General features: G+C 47.4%; 1 protein-coding gene across 1 annotated transcript; it reads right to left on the bottom strand.

Moving 5' to 3' along the window:
- Positions 1–302: 302 nt before the first annotated feature.
- Positions 303–2,008, bottom strand: LOC139061615 (coiled-coil domain-containing protein 106-like). The gene is made up of 4 exons (XM_070552877.1): positions 1,898–2,008; positions 870–1,079; positions 504–754; positions 303–332 (listed from the first exon to the last, which is right to left on the bottom strand). Exons 1-4 carry the CDS (start codon positions 2,004–2,006, stop codon positions 303–305), a joined length of 600 nt encoding a protein of 199 aa, XP_070408978.1. The 5' UTR covers positions 2,007–2,008.
- Positions 2,009–16,544: the final 14,536 nt, after the last annotated feature.

A 16,544-nucleotide genomic window follows, 5' to 3' on the forward strand; every position in this document is an offset into this window, starting at 1 on the left:
CTTTGTATTTACATTTTGTAAATTTGTATAACATACTGTATTTATATAAAACAATGAAACAGTGCCTCATCAACATACATAGCACCTGCACTGGCTAACACTAAATTATTATAACAAACTAAAATATGTGCATAAGTGCAAATAAAGCAGACTCCATCGAAACATATAAAGGTAAATAAAATGCTTGACCTGTGGTTCTGAACGAAATATTTATGTTTGAAGAAAAAAAAACTAAATGAACATAAAAATATCAACACCCGCAGTGGTTAACACAAAATATTCATAACAATATTTATTTTTTGTCAGTGCAAATAGTTGTTGTAGACAGAACTCTGAACGGGCAACAGTAAATCAGTATCTTGACAGTGGTCATTCTTATACTGTAAACAGAACTGTGAAATACTCGAGACACCAATGATGGAAAACAAGGCAGTATTTCCTTACTTTATCTTAAAAGGCAGTAGCTTTCCATTGGTTTTGTAGTCTTTAACCAGCTGTTTTACCTCTGGATCCTCTGCAATTGCAAATGCACAGTGTGCTGCAAACACAGAGAGTTTAACCTGATTGCTGTAGTTTTGTAAGATTTCTGCATACTTTCTCGGTGCAGCAATTGACAGTTCTGCAATGGGAGCGGTTATTACGATGGTGTTCCGATCCACTCCGTAGCGCTTAAATGCTCGGGCCATTGTCCCCCCTTTCCTGTAAAGCTTGAGCAGAGATTGGTACCTGGACACAACCTGATTTGGAGATTGGGCTGGAATCAAAATTCAGAAAACATAACCAGATTAGAAATGTCAAAAAAAAAGTAATGTAACAATGACTTGAATGAATTAATATTCAAATAAAACTAAAATTTGTAACATTTTTACCACTCTGATAATCTTTGTCCTTAATCTGCTTTGATGTTTTTCCCTTTTCCTTTTTCAGTCTTTTTTTGGTCTTACTCTTCTTCTTCTTGTCATCATCTGAGGACAGTGGTGATGAGCACTCTGAAGACACAGACGAACATTGTGTTGTGTCTGAAGAAAGACTTCTTGTGTCTTCTGAATCCTTTTCAGAGGGTGTGTCCTTTTTGAGAACTGTAAAACAATATAAAAAGGAAAATTAATTATAAAACTGTCTAACTGTATAGTTATAATGTTAGAGCAAATATAAAAATTCAGGGGCAACATTCAGTTAATTGTAGTGAGAGTAACCTGATGCCAACTGTTCTTTCAGAAAGTCTCGTTTCTTTGTCAGCTCATTGATTTTTTCATTTTGCCATTGCACCTTCATCTCCAGCATTTCAATTTCATTGGACCTTTTTTCAACCAACAAACCAGTTGGGGCTGTTGAAACACCTGAGACAGTGGGCACAGAGAAGTTCACTTATAAAATTAAAGAAAACTAAAAAGCTACATTGACTTGTGTAAGCAACATTGGAAACAAGATAATTAATTCAATTAATAAAAATAAACATGCAAAAAACACAATACATACATATATACACACACGTGATTAAGGACAATTATTTCCAAGCTAAAATGTCTTACCTTGCTAGACACTGCGTTACTTTGTGCCGTTTTTGTATTCAACATGTTTTATGTTAAGTTTCTAGCACATTTGTGATCAAGAACTCTAATTATAATCATTAAAAACAATGCAGCCATTGTATTGAAAAGAAAATGATCTATAAGACTGAGCAAACCATACACGGACACACTGTAATATTACATTTGTATGTGTATTTTACACAATTGTGTAATAACATTTGTGCATTAATGTGTTCCGGTTTGAGGCTTGCAAGTGAAGCTGGGGTTTGCGTTGCTCCGAGCCAAGCACGTGACGTGACACCGGGGTAGCTGCTCCCCATGCTAATTAGCTTGTTAGCAAATCTCAAGAAAATCAAACAACTTACTGCCTTTTTGACTGCTCGTCGCTTTCTCCGTGCCAGACTCCTCACTGGCATGGAACGTGGTGACCCAGGCACGGGTCTGAATGGCTTTTCGAACACGCTTTGGTGGCATACCTGCACTGTTAACATATGTTTCAGTTTTACTCGTATGAACGGCAGAGTATGTTCCGTCCTCTTTTGATGACGTAACCAAAGTCAGACGGTAATAACAGCGGGAATTTTCCACAGCGCATGCGCATTGAACAACGCGCCAGTTGCAGTCCTTTGAATGACATGCAGGTAGAAGGATAAACATGACCCGGTTCACGCATCTCAGGAGACTTATAAATGATGAGATGACAAAAAGAAAGTCACTGAAACTCATCAAGTGGCTCCAGAAGTAGAAGTTGCTCATGAGCAAAATTAAGTGCAGAGGCTGTCATCAGAACATGAAACTGAAGAGGAGATCAAACACTATCAGTATGCTTGGTATGAAATATATTATATAAAAAATATTTCTATGAATTAAAAAATATTGCTTTGGAATTAAATCATTATCAATTTGTAGTTCAACGCAATTTTAAATCAGCAAGTACAAACAAAGCATTTAGTTTATTCCTAAAACCATGGTACAGTTAATTACAAGTCTGTTTTCTTCATATTCTGCATCAAATTATGAGTTTATTGAAACTATTTTATTCGTTTACATTTAGTTGATTTATACATTTACTGAGTTGGCATAGAATTTTCACAAATCAGGGCACATATATGTTTTGAAATTTGAGTGTTTTTGAAGTTTCTTTATGGATATTTAAGCTTTGTTTGTATTTTTATCTTGCTAAGTTTAATTTTTTTCTGTGGTGTGCACTTTATATAGGATTTGCTGCCATCCAGTACACCTGGGGAGGCCTAAACAGATATCAATCAGGGACAAATCAGTCTTTTCAAGATCCAAAGTCTCTTTAGGAAACTGGATTACTTTCATGTACAGGTTGGTATAAAATTATGACTGCTTTTGTCTCTCGTCTCGTCTCTCTCGTCTCGTCTTCCTCCGCTTATCCGGGTCCGGGTCGCGGGGGCAGCATCCCAACTAGGGAGCTCCAGGCCGTCCACTCCCCGGCCACCTCCACCAGCTCCTCCGGCAGGACCCCAAGGCGTTCCCGGACCAGATTGGAGATGTAACCTCTCCAACGTGTCCTGGGTCGACCCGGGGGCCTTCTGCCGGTAGGACATGCCCGAAACACCTCCCCGGGGAGGCGTCCAGGAGGCATCCTGACCAGATGCCCAAACCACCTCAACTGGCTCCTTTCGATCCGGAGGAGCAGCGGTTCTACTCCGAGTCCCTCCCGAATGTCCGAGCTCCTCACCCTATCTCTAAGGCTGAGCCCGGCCACCCTACGGAGGAAACTCATTTCGGCCGCTTGTATCCGCGATCTCGTTCTTTCGGTCATTACCCAAAGCTCATGACCATAGGTGAGGATTGGGACGTAGATCGACCGGTAAATCGAGAGCCTGGCTTTCTGGCTCAGCTCCCTCTTCCCCACGACAGATCGGCTCAGCGTCCGCATCACTGCAGACGCCGAACCAATCCGCCTGTCGATCTCCCGATCCCTCCTACCCTCACTCGTGAACAAGACCCCGAGATACTTAAACTCCTCCACTTGAGGTAGGACCTCTCCCCCGACCCTGAGGTGGCAAGCCACCCTTTTCCGGTCGAGAACCATGGTCTCAGATTTGGAGGTGCTGATCCTCATCCCAGCCGCTTCACATTCGGCCGTGAACCTACCCAGCAAGAGCTGAAGGTCAGAGCTGGATGAAGCTAGGAGGACCACATCATCCGCAAAAAGCAGAGACGAGATTCTCCTGCCACCAAACTCGACACACTCCACACCACGGCTGCGTCTAGAAATTCTGTCCATAAAAGTGATGAACAGAACCGGTGACAAAGGGCAGCCCTGGCGGAGTCCAACCCTCACTGGGAACAGGTCCGACTTACTACCGGCTATGCGGACCAAACTCACGCTCCTCTGGTAAAGGGACTGAATGGCCCTTAACAGAAAGCCACCCACCCCATACTCCTGGAGCGTCCCCCACAGGGTGCCCCTGGGGACACGGTCATAAGCCTTCTCCAAATCCACAAAGCACATGTGGATTGGTTGGGCAAACTCCCATGCCCCCTCCATCACCCTTGCAAGGGTATAGAGCTGGTCCACAGTTCCACGGCCAGGACGAAAACCACATTGCTCCTCCTCTATCTGAGATTCAACTATCGATCGGACCCTCCTCTCCAGTACCTTGGAGTAGACCTTTCCAGGGAGGCTGAGGAGTGTGATCCCCCTATAGTTGGAACACACCCTCAGGTCACCCTTCTTAAAGATGGGGACCACCACCCCGGTCTGCCACTCCCTAGGAACTGCCCCCGATGACCACGCAATGTTGTAGAGACGTGTCAACCATGACAGCCCTACAACATCCATAGCCTTGAGATACCCAGGACGAACCTCATCCGCCCCCGGGGCTCCGCCGCTGTGTAGTTGTTTGACTACTTCAGCAACTTCTGCCCCCGAGATCGGACAGTCCATCCCCAGGCCTCCCAGCTCTGGTTCCTCCTCGGAATGCGCATTGGTGGGATTGAGGAGCTCCTCAAAGTATTCCTTCCACCGTCCGACTATAGCCTCAGTTGACGTCAGCAGCTCCCCATCCCCACTGTAAACAGTGTGAGCGAGTTGCTGCCTTCCTCTCCTGAGGCGCCGGACAGTTTGCCAGAACCTCTTTGGAGCCGATCGATAGTCTTTCTCCATGGCCTCACCAAACTCCTCCCACGCCCGAGATTTTGCCTCGGCAACTGCCACTGCTGCACCCCGCTTGGCTATCCGGTACCTATCTGCTGCCTCCGGAGACCCACAGACCAGCCACGCCCTGTAGGCCTCCTTCTTCAGCCTGACGGCTCCCCGAACCTCTGGTGTCCACCAGCGGGTACGGGGGTTGCCACCACGACTGGCACCGGCCACCTTACGACCACAGCTAGCAACAGCCGCCTCGACAATCGCAGAGTGGAACAAGGCCCACTCGGACTCAATGTCCCCCACTGCTCTCGGGACGTGGTCAAAGCTGCTTTTGTATTGTACTTAAATAATTTATATATTTTTTTATTTGTAGATTTTCACAGGGTCTAAGGTTGAGGCAGATTGACATGATGGACGACTCAATCGCAGGCAGTTCTGCAACACTGAGCAGATTGGCCAAAAAAATCCGAGACATCTGTGTGACTGCAGTTGAAAGGATGAGAAGACGCACAGGTCAACGCATTGGGGGAAGAAGGGAGTTTGTTGTGATTGACGAAAGCCATTTTCGACACAAAAGAAAGGTGAATTTGTGTTAATATGGTTACTGTAACCATGAGTAAAATAATGAATTAAATTAGTCCTTTTTGTTATTTTTACATTTTTTTTCAGTATGGAAGAGGACGAATGACTGGTGGATGGAGAAGAAAGAAGTGGGTCTTTGGGATGTTAGGCGTAAGACAGAACAATGGAAACCACAAGCCTGTTTTGCGTGATGTAGAGAAAAGGTCCAGGAAGCATCTAGTCCCTTTAATTCAATCAATCAATCAATCAATCAAAGCTTTATTTATAAAGCGCCTTCCGCAACCCTGTCAGGAAGCCCAAAGCGCTGAACATTGTACAGTTGTATGTAAATATATTGAATAAATCAACAATAAAAGAAATTCAAATTACAAAATACAAATTACAAAATACAAAATGGAAATTACAAGATAGATGAAACATTCTGGTAAAGGACAAATGTGTGAAACACATTTGGATTGAGTGTACCAATGAAAACTGTTGAATGGATTCAACATAAAAGAGGGCCAAAATCAAACATGTTCTGGGAACGCCAAGCGGAGGAGGTGTGTTTTTAGGTGATTCTTAAAGACTGGCAGAGAAGGGGACAGCCTAACTGAGGGTGGCAACTGGTTCCAGAGTGACGGTGCTAGGACTGAGAAAGCCCGGTCCCCACGGGTACGACACCTAGACCGAGGGACAGCGAGCAGGCCTTGGTCAGAGGAGCGCAGAGCACGTGATGGGGAATGTTTGTTCAGGAGAGTGGCCAGATAGGGGGGACCACCACCCTGGAAAAAATGATAAACAAAGACGAGGATTTTGAATTGTGAGCGATAGGAAATCGGAAGCCAGTGCAGAGGCCAGAACCGGACTGATGTGGTCCCGTTTCCTGGTCCCAGTCAGGAACCTGGCAGCGCTGTTCTGCACAACCAGTAGGCGATGCAGTGTTGACTGACACAACCCTGCATATAGAGAGTTGCAGTAGTCAAGCCGAGAAATAACAAAGGCATGCAGTACCCGCTCCAGGTGGGCTCTCGACAGCATATGCTTGATTTTAGCAAGGCGTCTCAGGTGAAAGAAACTGGACCGGATCACAGAATTGATGTGAGCGTCAAATTTAAGTCCTACATCAAGTTTCACCCCCAAACTGGTAACAACTGGTTTTGAGTATGGAGAAAGAGGGCCAAGATCAACATAACGATCCACATTCCTGCTGTTGGGGTGAAAAACAATGAGCTCTGTCTTTCCCTCATTCAGATGTAGATAGTTGGACATTAGCCAAGACTTCACCTCATTAACACAGGAGACAAAGGACTGAATAGAGTGACCTTTCTCCTGACACAATGGAGAGTAAATCTGGCAATCGTCAGCATACAGATGGAATGATAGGCCATGTTTACGAAAGATTGACCCCAGAGGTAGCAGATAAATGGCAAACAAAAGAGGACCAAGAATCGACCCCTGCGGGACCCACCAGCGGAGCCCCTCCCAAGAAGAGAAAACATCACCCAGTTTAACACAGAATGTCCTGTTTTGGAGATACGATCTAAACCAATCCAGAGCTGACCCTTTGATCCCAACCCATCGTTCCAAGCGATCGAGTAGAATCGCGTGGTCAACTGTGTCGAAGGCTGCTGTTAGGTCTAACAACAGAAGCAGCACAGATGTACCCTGATCTAGTGATAGATAGATGTCATTTAGGACCCTCAGTAGAGCAGACTCTGTGCTATGGCCAGACCTGAACCCTGATTGGAAAACCTCAAACAGATCAGAGTCAGCTAAATGTGAGACCAGCTGCTGATAAACGACTTTCTCAAGCAGTTTAGATGTAAAGGGCAGGGTAGAGATAGGCCTGTAATTTTCTATCACAGAGACATCAGCACCAGGTTTCTTCAGGGTCGGCCAAATAACTGCTGCTTTCAAAGCAGCTGGGACAACACCTGTGCTGAGGCTCCCATTGATAATCTGACCAAGTGAAGGGCCAAGGCACGGAAAGGCAGCCTTCCAGAGACGAGGTGGCAGAATGTCAAGTGGAGAGCCAGATGGCTTCTGTCTCGCAACTAGCTGACTCAGCTCAGAGTATGAAACTGTATTGAGGGAGCTCAGGGTGGGTGGTGACGGATGAACTGGAACAGGGTCAACAGAGTTACCTGAAATGACTGCTCTAATGCCCGACACTTTATCAACAAAGAATTTGTGAAAAGCTTCAGAGTTTCCAGCAGCTGTAGGAGACATGGAGCTAGGCTCCTGATACACCAGAACTGAGTTTAGCGTTTTGTAGAGAATCTTAGGATTATTGGAGTTTGTCTCAATGATGTCTGCAAAATAGGCCATTCTGGCAGCCCTCACAGCATCCTGATAAGCAACCAGAGATGCTCTGAACAACTCACGCGAGACCTGTAGGCCATCCTTTTCCACTTTCTCTCCGAGGATCTACACGCCCGCCTGCAAGCCCGTGTGACATCAGAGAGCCATGGCTCCCTCCTAGGTCGAGACTTGCACAGTTTGAGAGGGGCAACCACGTCCAAGACCTGATTACAAAGTACATCAAAGTGTTGTGAATAGTGATCAACGTTAGATGGATCTGGATTAAAGGTCTCTAACCTTACAGACATACAGTCCACAAACTTTGAAATAGTTTCTGCATCACATTGTTCGTCATGTGAGGTCAGGGTCATCAATAATCAGTGATGAGTGGCGTGCATACCGTGTACTTAGTACTTTTGGATACACCCATCATACAGTTAACCATAGCAGGTGCTATGTAGACCCAAACACAGGAGCACATACACAACATATTGAACGGGCATGGAGAACAGACAAAGAACAGGTTTGGAGGCTTCGGGGTAATCGGACTGACACTTCACTTTCTGACCACCTTGCTGTCATAGAATGGAATGAATGGCTTGCAAAGAAGCATCCAGGTGGGGCATTTGGAAGGTTAATACATGACATTGCAAGAAAGTATAAATAATGTGAAGCCGTGGTTCACAAACTTCTCACATTTAGTACCATTTACAAAAATATCAGGTCAGCTTTCAGTCAGAAACAAGCCACTGTAAAATTAAGTTAAAACCACAAATACATCAGTTCTAAACTTACTGTGATGAGTACCACCCCTGGTGTCTGTACATTATTTGAATGAGCATTGTTCTAAAGGTAAACAAATCTGTTATGTACTGCTGTAATGTTCATTTATTTTTTTTTTCTTCAAACATACATTTTTCGTTCAGAACCACAGGTCAAGCATTTTATTTACCTTTACATGTTTCGATGGAGTCTGCTTTATTTGCACTTATGCACATATTTTAGTTTGTTATAATAATTTAGTGTTAGCCAGTGCAGGTGCTATGTATGTTGATGAGGCACTGTTTCATTGTTTTATATAAATACAGTATGTTATACTAATTTACAAAATGTAAATACAAAGGATATTTCCCTCATTCCAGTGTCATGTATTCTTTTTCATTGAAGTCATAGTCTTCAGTACGGACACCAGGTCCATAGAAAGCTTAAATATGTTAACAAATATTTAATCACGCATAAATAGTCTTCACTTTAGAAAGTCTCAAAATAGGCTTAATTAGCTATTAGCTATCCACTTAATTAATAATGCATAAATGGATTAATAAGAACTTTGTTCATGGTTTGTTAAGTATGAATAAGCCATAAATAAACAGCTTTTACATGAAACTAGTCATTAGAAGTTAAGCATTAATTAATGTGTTTGTCAGTTGCTTAAAAGTACTTTGTTAATGGTTTGTTACATATGAATAAGAAATGAGAAAACAGCTTTTACAAGGGACTAATCATTAAAAACAAAGCATTAATAAATTGTTAATTGTTTATTAAGTAAGAGTCATTGTTAATTAATTATTTGTTAGTAGTTACTTACATGTTTGTTCATGTGTAATTAAGGCTAAATAAGATGTAGTTATTATAAAGTGTTACCGATTATTCCTCACTTTGTAGTCTTAACCAAAGAAATTCCAGTAATTGAGCAAAAACATTTATTTTTTACACTACATTTTATAAAACAAAAGGGCACAAAGTGTCGACACATTAAAAAAAACGTAAAATATTAAAAGGTTGTCTCCGAGGGTCTCTGCAACTCTCTGGGCACCACGCCTCACGTAGCTGTCTCCAATGATCCAGATGGCTATGGAGAAAAAATAACAGGTTTGTCATAATTGTTTAAAGTACAAAATCATATATGAAGTGGTCAAGACAGGTATTTGGAACTGACACTTGCTGCTGTAAGGTTATGAAGTTCATGGTTTTCAACTCCATACAGCTGGCCCCTGGGCACAATAACACCGTGTAGAAAAACCAAGGTCGGGTTGTCCTCAGACTGTTTACATTCCAGGAGAAGAGTCCGAAGGAGAAGAAGAAGCTTTACTTAATCAAAGTACTTTATTTGTGATTAAAATTATTAAGCAAAACAGATGTTGATCAACAATAATCAAGTGAATGATCTGTGAAATAAATATGTCATGAATTATGTTTAATGAAACCAGGACTACGGTGCAGACATACTGATCCTCATCTCCATAGAAACGCATGACACATTGTTCCAACCAATCAGAGCTTTCGGCTGCCGCAGGAGAATCTGGTGTTGACTTCAAGTGTCCAATCTACTTTATTGAAACTTATCAACAATTCAGAGATATAAAACAAGGCAACGCCATTTTAAGTCAGTTCCATTTTGACTTCAGTTCTATTCACCATCATCCTAAAGACAAGCGCAGCCTGGCCGGATGCGTTTTCTTTAAACTAAGAACTGTGAAACGGGAGATTTTCGTCGTTTAACAACCAGACGACGTCCTTTCAAAATAAGAGCAACTGCTGACGCTGCTGAATCGTACCGGGCCGACCCTCCAGACGGGTTTTGAAACGTTGTGACCGCTGCACCGACAGCTCCATCGTACATCCGAGGTTTCCAGACCTGGCAATTCCTGATCTACTTGGGAGACCCCACTGGGTACGTACACGGCAAAATAGCGGCTCATGTCATCACTTTATAAGCCTCGCGATATCTAGTCATAACAAAGACGACCAGATTCGACTACGTCATCCTAGAGAATCTGAACCAGACCCACACACACACACACACGCACCAACACAACATCCGAATCCATTCTCATCCATCACAGAGTAGTCCTGGTAGATTGTTTAGAATTTATAATTCAGAAATTAAAGATTCTCAAACGATCCCATCTCTCTCTCTTTTATTGTCTCAAAGTCAATACAGAGTGTTTAATTAAACTCCCTGATGATAAAAACAGCCTATTCTTCTGTTTATAAAAGTGAACTACTAACAGTGTATTAAAATACAACTTTGGTTAGTTACATCACTTTGATTCCGTTACATATGGCGAGCCAAGCTTGATATCTGCACAGTTTATTACACTTTGTGCCGAATTTGAGACATTTTGGGATTATCTGTGTCTGTGTGTTAGAGAAAAAGGAAAAGGCGAGCGCTTCCTCAGTCAGCTCTTAGAAAGGGGGGTGCACATTTACCACCCTCCAACGGGAGGCGCTGTTTCATCAAAACACCTTAAGTGCTGACGTGTGCTGGTGGCCATTTTGAGGCCTACATCTAAGGGTAAACATTTCTCCTGTTTTATTGCATTGGAACCGTCTGTTTATTGTTTGTCATGGTGTTTGTGACACTGTGTGCGTCCATTTGTGTAATCGGAGACTGAAGACTCCGTCGGAAATTTATTTCCATTCGATGAGCGCAGGATTCGCGCTGTTCTTAGTCGGAATTCTCGTTAGCACCTGCCGTTGCTTGACTGCTCGGTGAACGCTGTCAGCCGAGAACACCCGCAGAGCGGTACTGAATCCAGATTGCGTACACTTATGAGACCCTTTCAATCACGGAGCGAGAGGCCCGTTGGTTGATCGAGGCAATTTTGAGACCCTGATCGCTACAGGGCGTTCGCTAGCATTAGCCGAAGAGCTAATTAGCCACTCTCGGTGTGACGGCTCGGGAACGCGTCCCGCGGAGCTTTCTAGCCGTTCCGACGCAGCGGAACTGCGTCCTTTAATCCGCTAAACCTTCCGGTACGGAGTACTTTAAGGTAACGTTAGCGGCGGTTCTAAAACACGTTGCGGTGCTTAGAGTCGTGTTTCTGCTACGGGGGTAACGTCGTGTGACGGAGAGCGCATGCGCACAACTCCGCCATCTTGGGTGGCCCGACACGTAGCTCGACCGGCCATTTTGGGCAGGTCAGAGGCGTTTGGCATTTTGGCATTACTAAACAGTTTTGGCCTGGCAGGGATTAAATACAATAAAAACTACATTACTGTTATTCCTTTCACCACTTTTACTTGTCAATACTTCTTCTTTAGACATTTTACTTGAAGATGTCTGCCGCAGAAGCGAATCCTGGCTCACTGGGACGCCAGGTGATTTATGCCGTGGAAAGTGTAGTTGGAGAGGCGACTTTGAGAGAACATCAATATGAGGAAGGTCTGGGGGGGAGATCCACTGATGACCTGCTGGAGTTACTTGGGACTACCGTGAGCCGTGTTCCCACATCGGGTAAGGCTCTTGGAACAAAAGAACGCACGACTGTCTTGGTGGATTTCTCAGTCCTGCTGTCGCATTTGTGGGAGAAAGAGGTAGGTATACGGGACACGATCGTCAACCAGCTGGTGGTAGCGGAGACTGATAGAGACATGGCGTTCCGTGCCAAGACCCAGATGGCGCAGGAGCGGGACATGGTGGTGAATGAGAACTTTGCACTACACCAGGAAGCGACTGAGCTTAAAGCTGAGGTAGCGAATCTGAAGAAAGAACTGGAGCTTGCGAAGGCACGGCAGGCGGGACCGTCTGCCCTGAAAGACGAACGGCCTTCGACCTCTCGGACATCACCATCACATCCGACCCATTACATCGTGGACGCTGCTCCACCGGCGGGTAGGGGCGCATCCGATGGGGTTGGCAGAGGTCAGGGTCATCATCCGGTGCCACCTAGCCCATATGGACCTCCTCCACCTGACGTGTACCGTGGTTATCCTCAGCCGGACATCTACAGGATGTCTCGGAGCGTGAAAAACTTCAGCCCTAAGCCGGATACTTCGTACCCGGTTGATGCGTACCTGAGCGACCTCCGGCACCACTTCAGGCGGTGTCCGGGAATGTCCATGGAGGACAAGATCTTTGTGATAAGACTGAGCTCCGATGGCGTGGGTTCGCTCATTGATCGCAAGCGTAACGACATTGGGGATGACTACGAGAAGCTAGAACAGGTGGTTCGGCAGGAGTACACCTACAACACACAGCGGCCTGGCTTACAGCTAGCCTTATCAGTCAAACAGGGTCGCGCTGAAGACCCGCAAGTCTATTATCAACGCCTATTCAACGCGTACTTTGGTACAGAATGCAAGGATGGGATGGAGGAGGATAAAAGTTTTAAGGCTTTATTCCTCGAAAATCAGCATGCCCACTACAGCTCATACATGGGTACGGTGGACACAGACACCACGCCCATGAGGGAACTCAGACGGATGGCGAGCTGCGCCTTCATGCGGTTCGGTAAAACCGGAAAAGGATCTAACAATCCATCAGTTATGGCGTTAGGTGACAGAGACGCGCTGCAACTAGAGGGTGCTGAATATAGGGATCGCAAGCCAAAAGGGTTTAAAGCTGGACCTCAGAAAAAGGGGGGCCAGCATGATGATGACAGACAATATCGGCCATTCAACAAGCGGCGGGACTCGGAGAGACCCCGGACCCCACCGCCTGCTCGCGGAGGGGCCCCTAAGTCACCGCGGACGGGACGTGTGGAACGCCGTGTTTCTTTCGAGAAAAAGGGGGGTTCTCCGAGGCCCGGCAGGAAGGCGTCGCCTCACCCGGATAGGGGTCGCACGCCTCCGAGGGCGAGCTCCCCGTATGCGTCCCGCGGGAGTCACAGCCCCGTTAGGGGGCGGGACCGTGAGTCTGAGGATACCACCGAAGAGGAGCGTCGGATGGTGAAGGAACTCCTTCGCCGGATGCGGGCTGACAAGACAACAAGGGAGGTCCTGTGTGCGACGACGAGAAGGGTTTCGCCGCCACACTGGGAACCAGCAGCTGGGGCCAGAGCGGTGGACGTTAAACCCTCCACGATGATTGGTACGCCGGCACCTGCAGCGTCGGTGACTCGTGCGGGGGTTGGTACTGCCAGCGCTCGTGAGGTGACAAGCGGAAGCCTAGTGACCTGGCCTACCGACCGACGACACCAGCCTGCCATATCCGAATGTCGGTCTGACGACTCGGACTTTGTCCTTGGCAATATCGTCAGACGGGGGCACTCGGGGAAACCTCACGTTCTAGTGACTATGGCGGGGGTGAGAGACTGTGAGGCTCTTGTAGACACGGGTTCAACTACCACAGTCATGTCCCGGTCTGCTTGGGAGCAGGTCCGCCGGGCTGCGGAGTCGAGGGGTCGAGACTTGGCGTTCGCGCCTGGCACGGTGCGGGTTCCAACGCTCGCTGGCGTCGAGATCCCCTTTAAGGGTTTGGCGCTCATCGACCTCTCGGTGGGGTTCATGACCGTGCAACACCCGGTGTTGGTGGCTGACGTCGACTCGTTTCCACTCCTGCTGGGGTGTGACCTGTTGAATCGCCTTGGGGCGGAATTTGACTTGAGTGATTGGACGCTCCGGACTACTTTTACCAGTCCGGTGCCTTTGGAGGCCCTTGAACGCCTCGATGTGGATTCCGAGGGTGAGGACGACGACGGGGTTGTCGAACCGGTCGATCGGTCAGTCGCCGGGGGTGGCCGTGCCGTCCGGGGTATTTGCGTGGTCACGGTGAGACCTTTCCAAACGGAGTTGGGGGACTTGTCCATCCAAAGGGGGGTTGGTGGTTGCGATGAGAAAGCACCCGTGCCAGCCAGCCCTGCGATGGGGGATCCGCCTACCAAAGGGGGTGTTGCGGAGAGGGTTGCCACTCCAATCGACGCCCGGAGCCTTGGGGGGGATGATCCCGACCGTGCACGACGGGTGGTGGAGGTCGGTGACGGCGACGTGCGACGGACGCTGGTGACCTTGTGCCCGGGGGCAGATGTGTCGCCTACCAAGGGCGTGGGGGTGTGGTGTCCTGGACCGGCGAGGCCTAACTCGGGCATCTCCTACTACACCTGCGCGTCGACCAGTGGCCCTGCGGCGCCTCCACCTGCGCCGGACCCTCGCGTGACCACACGAGGCTACAACCTGAAGCGCCCCTGGTTTCCATTCCCGGCTCCGGTGTGTTATGTTCTGTTGATCGTGTATTTTGGCCTGCTATCACCTGCGGTTGGTACCGATCATCGGCCTCCACTGACGCGACTGTATAGCCCTGGGCCCTCTTCGGGGATCGCACTCCGTGACCGCCCAGGTCTACTGATGACTGACTATCGATTGTACTCGCAAAAGATCTTTGTGCAATTCGACCCCGCTATGGCATGTACTGATAGGATGAAGACGGCCTTCGGCAACCTATCGGAAACGGGTGAACACTGGACTCGTACGATGACACAGCATGCGGTTGCCGATGTCGGTCACATCCTAAAACAAGCGCTAAAATTCACAATTTCTGACAGCCAACTTGCTGGTACCAGGAAAAGACCAAAGCGGTTCCTGGACGGACTTTTCTCTATCGGAAATATTATTGGCAATCTCTTAAATTTTGCGTTCTCTGCCGTCAACTCGGTTGAGATTCACACGGTCCGTCGACATGTTGATGAGCTTAGTAGGGAATACCCGAAACTGCGTAAGCTGGCGCTGCAGCAGCGGCGTGCCCTGATACAGCTGGGCGTGTCTGAAAAACAGACTATGGTGGTGCTGAACACCCACAGTAACATTTTGCGTAAGACAACGGCCGCCGTGAATGAGTTGCGTTCGTTTGTGGAGGTTGATTATGGTCATATGCAGATGCTGACGGCTTGTTTGGCGGACTATGGTCGGGACGTGAGCGCCTCCATCGACCTTCTCCTTATGGGGAGGATCCCTCCTTACCTAGTGTCACAAGACATGGTCCGGGCTGCGATTGCTAGGGTGACCTCTGAGGCCCCGATTACGCTACAGGTTCACCTCGGCTTCTCGTTGGGCAGTGCTATTCCTTTATCCGTCATTCCGGAGGCGGGAGAGCTAGCCTTCCTCATAAACTTACCTGTGGTTTCTCCGCGGAACATCTATAGGTTGAAAGATGTAGTGAATGTCGGTAACTGGGTTCACCACTCTCATGTCAAGTTGCATACGCCTCCGGTCATTGCGTATCAGGACCGCGCGCCCCACGTCAGGTTGGTACCGGACTTGAGCGCGTGTTCTCTCAACCGTGGTCTGCACTTTATGTGCCCTGGCACGCCTTTTATACATCGGGAGGCTGTTGTCGTGTGTGGCGTTGATGAGTTGTCGGATACATCTAAATGCCCTATGACGGTGACTCCGCGTTCGCGTGTGGTGAGCAGTAAAGCTGTTATCGTTGGCGACCGTTGGTTGCTCAATACCCCTGCTAGTGATGCTGAAGTTTGCTTTGAGGGTTCGGTATCTACTAAGGTGGACCTACCATCTGCGACCTTGTGGGTGAAGGTTCCCCGGGGTGCAACGGTCCACGTGGGTGAAGTCTCTCTATATCACTTGGATCCTGGTGAGCATAGGTCTGTAGTGGAGTCCTCCACTTTCTATGATAACATCTCTTTTGCTCTTTCCCCAGCGACGGTGGTTCGGGTGGCGTTCGAGGGTCCGACCGTGGTTCGCGTGGGTGTGGTGAACAAAGTGTTGCGTGAGCTGTCGTCGGATTCCGACCTTCGGTTTCGACCAGTGTCTTACTCCTGGTCCTCCGCCGACTCTGTGGTGATATTCATTATAGGCATAAACATCTGCTTGATTTGGACTATGTTCATTTTCCAACACCGTCGGTTCTCCGCCGCATTGACGTTAATGAGAACATCGCTCGATGATGTAAATGGACGCCTGGCTCGGTCCATGGAACCGCGTCGCGATGGACCGCCGGCCCGGGCTGCTGTGCCAGGGACGGTGAGTTCCTCTCCACAGCCTCCTCCTCCTCCTCCTCTGCCGGCATCTGCGACGTAGAGGCGGGAGGATCCCGGTTACCTGACTTGTTGGTTCCACAGATTTCTATCTTTGATTACACAAACTTGTTTATTTGTGGGTGTGCATGGTTGTCTTTCCTGTTATACGTCACGTGCAGACTTAAGGTGTGTTGACATGGACGTGCTGTGGGCTCCTGGAGTCAGGTGAAAGGCCAGGTAACAGTGAGTGGGTTAGGCCACATAGTGCTGTTGTCCAAAATTTTTTTTTTTTTTAATCTTTACTAATCACCATTCCTTAAGGGT

This window comes from Nothobranchius furzeri, chromosome 7 (genome assembly GCF_043380555.1).
Source record: "Nothobranchius furzeri strain GRZ-AD chromosome 7, NfurGRZ-RIMD1, whole genome shotgun sequence".
Taxonomy (NCBI): Eukaryota; Metazoa; Chordata; class Actinopteri; order Cyprinodontiformes; family Nothobranchiidae; genus Nothobranchius; species Nothobranchius furzeri.

Coding starts and splice junctions, on each gene's coding strand:
- LOC139061615 (XM_070552877.1), bottom strand. CDS start 2,006: ATGCCACCAAAGCGTGTTCGAAAAGCCATTCAGACCCGTGCCTGGGTC. Junction 1,080..1,897: donor GACGAGCAGTCAAAAAGGCA/GTAAGTTGTTTG, acceptor ATTGTTTTACAG/TTCTCAAAAAGGACACACCC. Junction 333..503: donor CAATTGCAGAGGATCCAGAG/GTAAAACAGCTG, acceptor TTGCCCGTTCAG/AGTTCTGTCTACAACAACTA.